The sequence below is a fragment of the Sapajus apella genome, unplaced genomic scaffold, assembly GCF_009761245.1.
Source record: "Sapajus apella isolate SASKATOON/1434 unplaced genomic scaffold, GSC_monkey_1.0 scaffold29, whole genome shotgun sequence".
Lineage (NCBI taxonomy): Eukaryota > Metazoa > Chordata > Mammalia > Primates > Cebidae > Sapajus > Sapajus apella.
In genome coordinates, this window is record NW_022436969.1 from 19,974,716 (window position 1) to 19,989,235 (window position 14,520).

The 14,520-nt window shown below is 36.5% G+C and overlaps 1 protein-coding gene across 12 annotated transcripts in view; it reads left to right on the forward strand.

Moving 5' to 3' along the window:
* ANKRD12 (ankyrin repeat domain 12) overlaps positions 1 to 14,520 on the forward strand; it is a 156,671-nt gene that overhangs the window by 45,739 nt on the left and 96,412 nt on the right. For all 12 annotated transcript variants that reach the window (XM_032293367.1, XM_032293374.1, XM_032293363.1 and 9 more), the window contains one exon: positions 6,001 to 6,148. In XM_032293367.1, the coding sequence (XP_032149258.1) occupies positions 6,001 to 6,148 (148 nt within the window). The remainder of the gene's footprint in view (positions 1 to 6,000; positions 6,149 to 14,520) is intronic.

A 14,520-nucleotide genomic window follows, 5' to 3' on the forward strand; every position in this document is an offset into this window, starting at 1 on the left:
AGAGGAGAGGTTAATCCGTGGCTTCAAAGCTTCAAAGGACAGGCTGTCTTGTTAGGGACAAATGCAGCTGATGACTATTAAGTTAAAGCCAGTGCATTTTCCATTGCAAAAATGCCAAGACCCATAAGAATTAGGTGAAATCTACTCTGCCTGTAAATGGAAAAACAGTACTTGATGACAGCACGTCTGTTTACAGCATGGTTTCCTGAATAACTTAAGCTTACTCTTGAGACCTACTACGAAAAAAGGATTACTTTCAGAATATTACCGCTCATTGATGATATGTCAATGAGCTGTTACCCAAGAGCTCTGACAGAGACATACATAGAAAATGATGTTTTTATGCCTGCGGACATACAATCCATTCTGCAGCCCATAGATCAAGGAGTAATTTTCACTTTTTAAACAAATCTTACTAAAGAAATATGCTTTGTAAGGCCAGCTGCCATAGAGAGTGATTCCTCTGATGGATTTGGGCAGAGTAAATTGAAAACCATCTTGAAAGGATTCACTATTTTAGATGCCATTAGAAATATTTGTGATTCATGAGAAGAGGTCAAAATACCAATATTAACAGGAGTTTGGAAGAAGTTGATTCTAACACTCATGGATGACTTTGAGGGGTTCAAGACTTTAGTGGAGGAACTAACCATAGATGGGATGGAAAAAGCAAGAGAACAAGAATCATGTTGAGCCTGATGATGTGACTGAATTGCTGAAATCTCATGATCAAACTTGAAACCTACTTTTAAAACAACTTTATATGCAAAACACTTGTCTTTGAAGCTCCATTTCATTGGCAGAAGAGAAAAAATAGTTCATCTTTCTTATGCATGAGCAAATAAAGTAATTTCTTAAGATGGAATCTACTGGTGAAGATGCTATGAACATTGGTGAAGTGACAATAAAGGATTCAGTATATTACATAAACTTAATTGATAAAACAGCAACTGAGTTACAGAAGATTGACTCAAATTTGGAAAGAAAATCTGTGGGTAAAATGCTGTCAGCAGCATTGCATGCTACAAGAGATCTTTTGTGAGAGAAAGTCGATTCATGTGGCAAACTTGATTGTCGTCTTAAGAAATTGTAACAGCCACCCCAGCTGTCAAGAACCACCATCCTGATTAGTCAGCAGCCATCAACCTGAGAGGCAAGATCCTCCACCAGCAAAAAGATTACAACTTACTGATGGCTCATGCAGTCTTTAGCATATTTTAGTATTTTAAAATTAAAGTGTGTGTGTGTGTGTGTGTGTGTGTGTGTGTGTGTGTGTATGAGGGATAATGGTATCGCACACTTAATAGACTACATTATAGTATAAACATTTTTGTATCTACTGGGAAACCAAAAAATTTGTGTGACTTGCCTTATTATAATTGCTTTTTCATGGTGGTCTGTAACTGAATCTGCCACATCTCCGAGGTATGCCTTGATGCTGCTCCAGAGTTTTCTGTTTATATATATGCGTATGTGTATATATATTCTTGTTTTCCGGAAACATTTTTACCATTTTTTTAAAATCTTACTGAGATAACAAAGGCTATCAATACATTGTTTAATAGCAGAATTAATAGAAGATCATTCTTAACATTCGTGCTTTTATTATTATGTAGGATGGCTGTTGCCAGTTATCAAGAAAAATAATGTTAAAAAGACTCTAATCATATTTTAAGGTAATAAATCTTACAATTAGGAACCTAGGCTATGTTAATGATCCTCCCTTGAATTTGATAGTATTTCTACTCTTTGGTAACATAGAAATTTCAAGACTATCAAAAATACTTCTTTTGAAAGTTAAGTGTTAAGAATCTCACAGAAACGCTTTGTTCAAATACACCTTGAAGGACAGTTCTATAGAGGATATAACAGGTAGTTAGCAGTTATGATAGTCACACTAATCACTGTATTGCACAGAAGAACATGTTTCATATATTCTCATGCTATTTTCTTTCGATATGATATCACATTGGTTTCTTTTAAGTCATTTTGTGGCACAGAACTCTGTCTTACATAGCTGCAGGAGAGAAGGGATTTTCAAGTTTTTCTTAAATCTTTTATACATAACAATGATTCATTTTCTAAGGCAAGTTACTGGAGTTTTGTTGGTTAATCCGCGTATTAGCCATGCCTTTTTATTTTCTGTATTTCTGATGCATTGACTTTTGGGGCCTTGCTGACCATTGAGAGACTGTAGATCCCAAGGCAAGCCAGTTCCTTAAGATAATAAACTCACTTGTGAGCAAACCTTTCACTCGGAGACCAGCCTATCTAGACCCCACATCCAAACTCGCAACTTTGTTGGGCTCTCACACTCTGGGCCAGTAGCTGTCTGTCCTAATCACCCCAGAACCAGATACCAGACAATTGGAGAAATAGCTCCTATACCCCAGAGCCCACTGAAATTATTCAAGGTAGCCAATCCCAAGCCTGCTTATTCTGCTTCACACTTTCTTTCCTGTGGAAACTACAGTAAAGGCTCATGCTCACATTTCACCTTTCTTTTACCTCTTCACCAACACTCTGGTGCTTCCCCATGTGGTCTGGAGTGGCATGATGTGGCATGGCATGCCTCCCACCCCTTGGAACTATGAGTAACAATCTTTTCCATAGCAGTAATATCCTGATCTGTTGGTCTCACTGTATAATAGAACCTACATTTTAAAACAACCTTATAAGCAAAACACTTGTCTTGAAGCTCCATTTCATTGACAGAAGTGAAAAATAGCTCAAGAATTTTACTTGAAAGCTTGGAAATTGATCAAGAATGAATGTAGAATTTATTGATATTATTCTTGCCACCGTCTTCTTGCCATCGTATGGTTTTCTTTAATCTTTTGATAAAATGAATTAAGATATTTTCTGTCATTGAACAATCCTTGCATTCTCTGGGTGAGTCCTGCTTGATTATAATCTAAGACACTGGCTTGATAGTCTGTTTAGGATTTTTGCATTTATATTCATAAGTGGATTTTTATTCTTTTGTATCTTGTGCTTTTTTGGTGTCAGTTTCATTTTAGACTTTTAAAATGAATTGGGTAACTTCTAAGCTTTCTGTGCTCTGGTATATATATATGAAATGGGAAATACCTGTTCCTTGAATTTTTTTTTTTTTTTTTTGGTTAAAACTCTATTGTAAAATTATCTGGAGTAGGTGCCATTTTAAACATACGTTTCACTATGGATTTATCTTTTTTTTTCCTTCTTTATTTTTAGACACAGAGTCTTGCTCTGTCACCCAGCATGGAGTGCAGTGGTGTGATTATAGGTCACTGTAGCCTTCTCTGCCTCAGCCTCCACAATAGGTGGGACTCCAGGTGTGCACCACTGTGCCCAGCTAAGTTAAATTTTTTTTTTATGGAGATGAGATCTCACGACGTAGCCCAGCCTGGTTTTAAACTCCTGCCCTCAAGGAATCCTTCTGCCTCAGCCTCCCAGGGCATTGGGATTATAGACATGAGCCACTGCAGCCAGCCTGGTTTATTATTTTCTATGGTAATTGGTCTATTCTGGTTTTTCCTTCCTGTCATCCTGTCATGAACCAGTTTTTAGTAATGCATATATTTCAAGAAAATTATCCATTTTTCCAGGCCATAAGTTTTTTAATAGTATAAAAATTGAATCATATAAAATTGAATACAGCAATTTTTTTTTTGTTTTTGGAATACAGGATCTCGCTCTGTCATCCAGCCTGGAGCACAGTGACGAGAACATGGCTCACTATAGCCTCAATCCTTCCAGCTCAAATAATCCTCCTGCCTCAGCCTCACAAGTAGCTGGGGACACAGGCACATGCCGCCATGCCTGGCTAATTTTTAAATTTTTTATGGAGACGAGGTCTCCCTATGTGGCCCAGACTGGTCTCAAACTCCTGGGCTCAAGTAATGTGCCGACCTCGGCCTCCCAAAGTGCTGGGTATTACAGGTATGAGCCACCATGACCAGCCAACAGCATTCTTTCATAACTTTTTAATATTCCTTCTATACTTGTATTCAGGCTCAATCTCAGTCTTTATTATTTTTATCTTTTCTCTGATTTTCATTACTATATTCATTTTCATTGTTTATTCATTTGCTCTTTTAGAGTCATCTTTTGGTTTTATTGCCACTTAAAAAAAAAACATTAATTTATTATGCCCCTTTTTCTTCCTCATCCCTTCTTTATTTTTCATCTTGGGTTGAAAACTGGTATGTTTTGTATTCTGAATCTACTTTTCATTTGCTTTTGAGAATTTCTACAATCATGATAAACACCACTTATTATCATAGCTTGGAGAATGTTTTTTAAGATCTCCTGCTAAGGCAGTGTGGCCTAGTTCTCAGTATGAAGCATATTTCTCACAAAGAAGTTGTCATACCCCAGTTTTAGATGTGCCATATCAATTTGGATGTTTGGTTATAGGAGTGAACTTTATATCTGTGGATCACTTCACCTGACTGGGCGAGTACACAGTATTTTTATTTGGTATATCATTCTTTTTCTAAATTGAATTATGAATCCATTTCTGGTTTTCCGATATAAGAAATAGGGTTGTAATCTTCTACTGGCCTAGATAGGTTATTCTTTGGTTCCTGTAATCCTTACATATTTTCTTCTTTATTGATAAAGAATAGTGGTTCTCAGACTTTAGTATGCATCAAAATCACATGGAGGGACTATTAAAACAGATCATTAGGCCCTAGCCCCAGAGATCCTGATTCTGTAGGTCTGAGATGAAGCCTGAGATTTTGTATTTCTATTAAGTTTCCAGGTGATCCTGTTACCTCTAGTGCAGAAGCCATTTGAGAATTACTGATAGAGACACTTTTACTGATTGATTGATTGATTCAGACACAGAGTTAATGTTCTTCTTGCCCAGGCTGGAGTGCAATGGCGAAGATCTCGGCTCACTGCAACCTCTGCCTCCCAGGTTCAAGCGATTCTCTTGCCTCAGCCTCCTGAGTAGCTGGGACTACAGGCACCTGCCACCATGTCTGGCTAGTTTTTTTCTATTTTTCGTAGAGACAGATTTTCACCATATTGGCCAGGCTGGCCTCAAACTCCTGACCTCAGGTGATCCACCCACTTTGGCCTCCCAAAGTGCAGGGATTACAGGCATGCAGCACATGGCCAGCCAGTTTTATTTTTTTAAATAAAATACCATCAGTTTTATTCAATTCAGAATTGCTTCTTAAAATTTACATATTCATTGGTGCTACATCTAGATATAATGGTTCTATTCAAGATATTTTGTTTTAAAATTATTAGAAGTACCATTCAACCTAGAAATCTCATTTTCCTTTACCTAAAGGAATATAAATTGTCCTACCACAAAGACACATACATGCATATGTTCATTGCAGCACCACTCACAGTAGCAGATACATGGAATTAACCTAAATGTGCATCAGCAGTAGACTGGATAAAGAAAATGTGTTGTATATACACCATGGAGCACTATGCAGCCATTAAAAAGAATGAGATCATGTTTTTTTGCACTGCAACATGGATGGAGCTGGAGGCCATAACCCTAAGCGAACTAATGCAGGAATAGAAAACCAAATACCACATGATCTCATTTTTAAGTGGGAGCTAAACATTGAGTACACATGGGCGTGAAGGAAACAGCAGTCACTGGAATTTACTTGAGGGTGGAGGGTGCGAGGAGGGAGGGGATCAAAACTGCCTATCGGGTACTATGCTTATTAACCTGGGTAATGAAATAATCTTTATACCAAACCCCAGTAACATGCAGTTTACTTGTATAACAAACCTACACATGTACCTCTGAACATAAAATATCAAAAATAAATATAAATAATGTTATTAAATAAGGGTAGGGAAATGTGAAACAGGTTAGAAAAAATGTGCTTGTTGAAGCTGGGTCTTGAGTATATTGAATACAGTGATACGTAGTACCATCTCTATTTTTGTGTGTGTTTGAAATTTTCCTTAGGGGTGTCTATACTGTATTGCTTAGCTAATATTGATATAACTTTACTCTATTTGAATTTTTAATAGAGTAAAGACAAGATTGCATCCTACAGCAAAACTCCAAAAATTGACCGAAGTGATGTGAGCAAGGAGATGAAAGAGAAATCATCCATGAAACGTAAACTTCCTTTTACCATTAGCCCATCAAGAAATGAAGAACGAGATTCAGATACAGGTAGAATAATTTGCTGTTCTCTGGTGAAATCTTACTCATTCTTTAACTGTGATTTTTGTCTTTCATACACCACTCCTCTTGATACCCATTCATAGAGAAATATTTGTATTTCCCTATTTCAAATTTATCATTTTGAGGCAGAAATTCATCTATCATGCCAAGTGTGATTTCTAACCAGATAAAAACAATTTATTCCTTATTTTAATGTATATTATGAATTTCTTTATCAAGAAACTAATTTTGGGGGGGAGCATTCAAATGAATAAAATTTACTCAGTGATAAGAAAGCATTAGGGTATGTAGATTTGAGAAAAAGTTGTTGAGTTTAGATTCAGAAATGAATTAGAAACATGTACATCTCTCTCACTCTCTTTCTCTCCCACCCTTCCCCCACCCCTAACTACCCAACTGCTTTTCATTTGTTTCCCAAAACTATTACATACCAGAAATTCATACTTGAGATCAGCCAGTTCCAATTATTCATAACAGATGAGATTCTTATTATTGCTATGTAATAAATTACTAGGTTGTGTTTTAGCCCTGAACTAGCCAGTTTTGAAACTGATATAAACTTGAATATATGTGTTTACTGTAGTTTTAGTCATTGCAGGAAATACTCATAATGAACTGTTCTTAAAAATGTCTTAGCTTCATTCAGAGAAAGTATTCCGTTCTGAGTTTACGTACATAGATTATATTCTGCTTATATCTAGTCATTTTAATTGTCAGTTCAGAAGTGATCTTGACTCTGGAAACTGAAAATACTCATGAAGATTTTTGAAACACCCTGTACTAACATAGCTTTAGAAAATCGTGTCATATACACTTTTCGTAGCCAGGTCGTCTTTTGTGTATTTTGCCGTCGCTGTTGTGTGAATTAGAAATTGTTCTTAAACACTCATGACATTTTTAAACTTTGAAGATTGCTCTTTCTTTTGGTGATTAGGAAATCATGTTTTTTCATTTTAAGCTACACTGGTTTCTTTGAGAGATTCAGAATCTTTTTTTCTTCCCCTGAAGCACCCTAAGTGATATTCTCAAGCTATTACTAAGTCACTTAGCTGAGAAGAAGGTACTTATGTGCCTTTGGATAGCTATTTAAGATCTAACCCTTCTCACATAGTCTTGTTAAAAGTTTCTTTGCTAGTCATTTTTAAATTACTTACATTACTCGCATTTTGTTTTCCAAAATTTCTGATAGTTGTTTGAAAAGGGGATTTTGATAAATTAAAAGAATATTAATATTTTTAAGGAATAAAGTTTCAAGATAATTTTCCATGAAAGCTTTTGTCATTAGATCAGATGGATTATTTTTCTTTTATTTAGAATAAAATTAAGGACAAAATGTTACTTAGGAAGACACAAAATTTCAGCATTGAATAAATGTAACCAATTCATATTTCTAAAATTGAGTTATATACATATTTCCCCGTTATATTTTTTCTACTGCTGAACTTGTTGGGATATTGCAACTCTCTATAAGACTGTTTTATAACACTTACTCTTCCATTTGAAAAGTTACATGTTGTCACCAAACAAAATTTTGATGGATTTGAAACACAATTGACCCTTGAACAGTGTGGAGATTAGGGTGCCAACACCCTTCTTCCCCCACACGTACAAATGTATCTTTTGACTCTCCAAGTACTTAACTACTAATAGCATGCTGTTGACAAAAGCCTTATCAATAACATAAACAGTCAAGTAACACATCTTTTGTATGTTAATGTTCTTTTTTTCTTTCTTTTTTTTTTTTTTTTGAGACAGAGTCTTGCTCTGTCTTCCAGGCTGGAGTGCAATGGCTTACTGCAGCTTATTGCAACCTCCGCCTCCTGGGTTCAGGCGATTCTCCTGCTTCAACCTTACGAGTAGCTGGTGTTACAGGCACCTGCCACCACGCCCAGCTAGTTATTTTGTATTTTTTAGTAGAGACGGGGTTTTACCATGTTGGCCAGGCTGGTTTTGAACTCGTGACCTCAAGTGATCCACCTACTTCGGCCTCCCAAAGTGCAGTGACTACAGGCCTGGCCTGTTTTTTTCTTTACTAAGCCTTACCTGAGATGATATATGTTATTATATACTCTACCCTTTAAAGTAGCTAGAGAAAAAAAAGTTACTTAAGAAAATCATAAAGAAGAGAAAATGTATTTACTGTTCTTTAAATGGAAGTGGATCATTATAAAGGTCTTTGTCCTCATCGTCTTCACATTGAGTAGACTGAGGAAGAGAAGGAGTTGATCTTGCTGTCTCAGGAATGCAGGGAGGCAGAAGAAAATTCCTGTGTAAGTGGATCTGTGCAGTTCAAAATCAGGTTGTTCAATGTCAAGTGTATTTATGTTTTTGGTAGACTTTATAATTTTTATTAAGTAATAGGTGAAGTTTTTGGTTTTACATATCACACACAATGAAAACATTAAGGACAACTTCCTTAATGTTTGAAAACATTAAGTGATAAGGAAACATTAGTATATGTAGAAAAGGTGTTATTTACAATTCGAATATCTTTATATAATTTTTAAAAATAAAGGATTCAGTACCATTAAGTACTGAATTAAGTACCATATTTCCCATATGAAAGACAAATAAAGCATTAGACTTTATATTTGACATTGACCTTGTTTATGTGGTATGCTATATTTTAAACTATCACCTGAAAGTGTTACGATAAAGATACAGAAGGGAGAAATATTTACAGCATATATCAAAAGCCTTAATATATGTGTTAAAAATCTCAAGTGGGAAAAAAAACCTCAAAAATGAGAAAATGGACCAAAAAATACAAGCAGGTAGTTGAGAACAATAACTGTAGTTGTCAAAGAAATACATAAAAAAATACATCAATAGTAATCAAAGAAATACAATTTATGATGAATGACAAAATTGTTTTTGGTCTGAATCATCCAGTGGTTATGGGTTGGATATAGGAATTTGCTTTAGTGGGTCTAAATTATAGAAATACTTTGTTCAAGGTAAATAGGACAATGTATATAAAACATCATTTCTTAACGTTTGGCTAATTTTTTTCTTTTGGCATGTATTCTAATAATAACTATTATTATTTTGAGACAGATCTCACTCTTGTCACCCAGGCTGGAGAGCATTGCTGCCATCTCGGCTTACTGCAACCTCTGCCTCATGGGTTCAAGCGGTTCTCTTGCCTCAGCCTCCTGAGTAGCTTACAGGCCTCTACCGCAACGCCTGGCTAATTTTTATATTTTTAGTAGAGACGGAATTTCACCATATTGGCCAGGCTGTTAACTCCTGACCTCAAGTGATCCGCCTGCCTCAGCCTGCTGAAGTGCTGGGATTACAGGAGTGAGCCACCATGCCTGACCACTAATAAATAATTATCAATGAGAGCAAACATTTATCTCTAAGGATGTTTATCTCAGCTTTCTTTATAATAGCAAAAAAAATCAGGAAAATTGTGTTGATTTATACAGGATTTGTGAAATTATGTTAAAGTCAATGAGGAAATATGATTTTTTTGCTCTTAAAAATAATGTAGTAAGACTGGGCATGGTGGCTCACTCCTGTAATCCCAGCACTTCAGCAGGTAGATCACTTGAGGCCAGGAGTTTGAGACCAGCCTGGCCAATAGAGTGAGACCCTGTATCTACAAAAAAAATTAAAAATTAACCAGTCTTGGTGGAGTGCGCCTGTAATCCCAGCTACTCAGGATGCTGATGCATGGTATTGCTTGGCCTGGTAGGTCGATGCTGCAGTGAGCTGTGATCATGTCACTGTACTCCAGCTATAGGAGAATACATAATGTGGAAAGATGATCATGATATTGGAAGTAAAAAATTAGATTATGAAACAGTATGTGCTGTTTGCATTAAAATTGTAATTTGTATATTTACATTTATTGTATATATGTGCACACATGTAGATTAACACGCATATGGGATGTATATTAACACACATGGAAAAATAAAGACTGTCTAAATATAAGACTTTTTTCACTAATTTAGGAACTAAACCTTTTAGATGTGTTTTGGGTACAGAACAAAACATAAATGTTAGAAACCTTGACTTAAGGAAATTATAGAACAAGAAGTAGAGATTAAGGAGAAAGCATATCATCTTATCTCTTGTAACCAAGGGATTAATTGATATTATCCAAACTAAAGTATAGAGTTTCTTAAAATGATTACATAAACTTTTCAGTGTTGCTGTATTTAAAATTATTTTATATTTTTGTTTCTATTTTATAGTGTACAGTATCTTTTATAAAGAAACAATGCCTTTAGTTTTTTTTATGTTAGATTAAAATAAAATTAAGCCTTTTATTTCAAAACAGCATATGTATGTTATTTTCTTGTTCTGACATAAATGTATTACTGCCTGTACTAGTTCCTTGCGTTAAATTTAGAGGGATGCTGGGAATGGTGCTTGCCAGAGGTTAACACTTCATTTCTTGGATGTGGGATATTTATTACTTTCTTCTTGGTCCTTTTTGTATGGCTTGAATTCTTGAATTAAAGGACATATGTTACTTTATTATAAAGCCACACTTTTTTTTTTTTTTTTTTGGGGGGGAGGGAGTTTCGCTCGTTACCCAGGCTGGAGTGCAATGGCGCAATCTCGGCTCACCGCAACCTCCGCCTCCTGGGTTCAGGCAATTCTCCTGCCTCAGCTTCCTGAGTAGCTGGGATTACAGGCACGCGCCACCATGCCCAGCTAATGTTTTGTATTTTTAGTAGAGACGGGGTTTCACTGTGTTGACCAGGATGGTCTCGATCTCTTGACCTCGTGATCCACCCGCCTCGGCCTCCCAAAGTGCTGGGATTACAGGCTTGAGCCACCACGCGCGGCCAAGCCACTACTTTTTAATACAAAGAGGTATTCATAATATTATCCAAGGAAAGCTCACTGGTACCCGAAATTAGCAATAATGCTACCTGCTGAGTGAGAGGTTCTTAGTCTTCATTTTGACAGATACCATAGTGTTTCTTAAACTTTCTAAATTCTCAATTATTTAATACTTATTTGTTTTTAAAAGAAACTTTCTGGAAAAGTAAGTGCTGGCTAGACAGAAAAAAATTGACAGCTTCCTTGTCTGTAAAAATACATATAATAATATCAATTTCAGAGAATTGTGACCTTCAAGTGACATAGCATGTGACTTTAGCTTATAAAACTAAACATAACCAAAACTAACACCGGTTTAAATACATAGGAATTTTATAATTTAATGCTGTAAGAAGGCCCAGCATAGGCAGTACAGGGTTAGTATAGCAGTTCAATAATGCCATCAGGCACTGATCTCTTGTAATCTTAATGTTCTGCCACCCTTAGCTAATACATGGGCATTGTCCTTAACCATTTTTCCTTAAAATCACAAGATTATTGCTTTTTCCTGGATAGGAAGTAGGAGGAAAAAGACCAAGAACAAAAATGTCTTTTTCCCAGTGAGAAGTGACCTTTTTGTTTCTGCATCTGATTGGTTAGGCTGTTCTAGTTGCAAGGGAGTCTGAAAAATCAAATACTTTTGGCAAGGCATATTGTTACTCTGATCAAAATTGGAGATATTCCTGGTAAGAAGAGGATAATGAATATTGTATAGGTATCTTACAATATCTGCCATCATATGTAAAGTGTAATCAATAACTGATAACTTGTTATCCTTAATAATTTAAAGTTTCTACCTAAGTGAACTTTATTCCTGCGTTATTAGTCACGAAATCACACTTAATTTCTTTCCTAGTCTTATGGTGTCCAAGGAAAAGCCGGAGCCTCTTAATGTCAAAATGTTAAACAGCTATCTTGAAGCTACATGTGAGAGTCTCTTCTTGGCCATCAAACAAAATTTACAATTATTTTGTTATGAATAATGCTATCTGGAGCATCTTTGCAGATTGCGATTTTTGTCATACCTTGAATTATTTCTTTTTTTCATTCCCAGGAGTAGAATTGCAGTGTTAAAAGGGTTAAATATTTTTATGATTCTTCATGTTTCTCCAATAGCCTTCAGCAGTATATAAATGTTCTTTAACCTCAAATAGCATTGGGGGACATGTTTTTCTTTAGGTTGAGAAATCTTATGTTCTATAGAGATAAACCAGTAGTCCTTTGTCATTTTAGTTTGCATGTTTAATCAGAAAGATTGACTGTCACCTTTTATCTTTGAATAATTGTTTCCTCTTAGCATTGTTAGTAAGCAAATAGTTTACTAATTTTTTTTAGGTTTTTTTGTTTTTGTTTTTGTTTTTGTTTTTAGATAGAGAATGTCACTTTTTTTCCCCCCCCATTTATTTATTTTCTTGCATTTTAGGATTTGGGGTACATGTGAAGAACATGCAAAATTGTTGCATAGGTACACACGTGGCAGTGTGATTTGCTGCCTTCCTCCCCATCACCTACATCTGGCATCTCTCCCTTTGCTATCTCTCCTCAGCTCCCGATCCCCCACCGTCCCTCCCCTATTTCCCCCCAACTGACCCCAGTGTGTAGTGCTCCCCTCCCTGTGTCCATGTGTTCTCATTGTTCAACACCCGCCTATGAGTGAGAACATGGGGTGTTTGATCTTCTGCTCTTCTGTCAGTTTGCTGAGAATGATGGTTTCCAGGTTCATCCATGTCCCTACAAAGGACCCAAACTCATCGTTTTTGATGGCTGCATAATATTCCATGGTGTATATGTGCCACATTTTCCCTATCCAGTCTATTGTCGATGGGCATTTGGGTTGGTTCCAGGTCTTTGCTATTGTAAACAGTACTGCAATGAACATTCGTGTGCACGTGTCCTTATAGTAGAACGATTTGTAATCCTTTGGATATATACCCAGTAATGGGATTGCCAGGTCAAATGGAATTTCTATTTCTAGGTCCTTGAGGAATCGCCACACTGTCTTCCACAATGGTTGAACTAATTGACACTCCCACCAACAGTGCAAGTCTTCCTATTTCTCCACATCCTCTCCAGCATCTCTTGTCTCCAGATTTTTTAATGATCACCATTCTAACTGGCGTGAGATGGTATCTCAATGTTGTTTTGATTTGCATTTCTCTGATGACCAGTGATGATCAGCATTTTTTCATATGTTTGTTGGCCTCACGCATGTCTTCTTTTGTAAAGTGTCTGTTCATATCCTTTGTCCACTTTTGAATGGGCTTGTTAGTTTTTTTCTTGTAAATCTGTTTTAGTTCTTTGTAAATTCTGGATATGAGCCCTTTGTCAGATGGGTAAACTGCAAAGGTTTTTTCCCATTCTGTTGGTTGCAGATTCACTCTAATGACTGTTTCTTTTGCTGTGCAGAAGCTGTGGAGTTTGATTCGGTCCCATTTGTCTATTTTGGCTTTTGTTGTCAATGCTTTTGGTGTTTTGGTCATGAAGTCCTTGCCTACACCTATGTCCTGAATGGTTTTGCCTAGATTTTCTTCTAGGGTTTTTATGGTGTTAGGTCTTATGTTTAAGTCTTTAATCCACCTGGAGTTAATTTTAGTGTAAGGTGTCAGCAAGGGGTCCAGTTTCTGCTTTCTGCACATGGCTAGCCAGCTTTCCCAACACCATTTATTGAACAGGGAATCCTTTCCCCATTGCTTGTTTTTGTCAGGTTCGTCAAAGATCAGATGGTTGTAGATATGTTGTGTTGCCTCCGAGACCTCTGTTCTGTTCCATTGATCTATATCTCTGTTTTGGTACCAGTACCATGCTGTTTTGATTACGGTACCCTTGTAGTATAGTTTGAAGTAAGGTAGTGTGATGCCTCCCGCATTGTTCTTTTTGCTTAGAATTGACTTGGCTATGCGGGCTCTCTTTTTGTTCCATATGAAGTTTAAGGTGGTTTTTTCCAGTTATGTGAAGAAGGTCATTGGTAGCTTGATGGAGATAGCATTGAATCTGTAAATTACTTTGGGCAGTATGGCCATTTTCACAATATTGATTCTTCCTAACCATGAACATGGGATGTTTCTCCATCTGTTTGTGTCCTCTCTTATTTCGTTGAGCAGTGGCTTGTGGTTCTCCTTGAAGAGGTCCTTTATGTTCCTTGTTAGTTGTATTCCTAGGTATTTTATTCTCTTTGTGGCAATTGTGAATGGAAGTTTGTTCTTGATTTGGCTCTCTTTAAGTCTTATTGGTGTATAGGAATGCATGTGATTTTTGTACATTGATTTTGTATCCTGAGACTTTGCTGAACTTGCTTATCAGTTTCAGTAGGTTTGGGGCTGAGACGATGGGGTCTTCTAGATATACAAGCATGTCATCTGCAAATAGAGACAATTTGACTTCCTCCTTTCCTATTTGAATGCCCTTTATTTCTTTTTCTTGCCTGATTGCTCTGGCTAGGACTTCTAATACTATATTGAATAGCAGTGGTGAGAGAGGGCATCCTTGTCTGGTGCCACATTTCAAGGGGAATGCTTCCA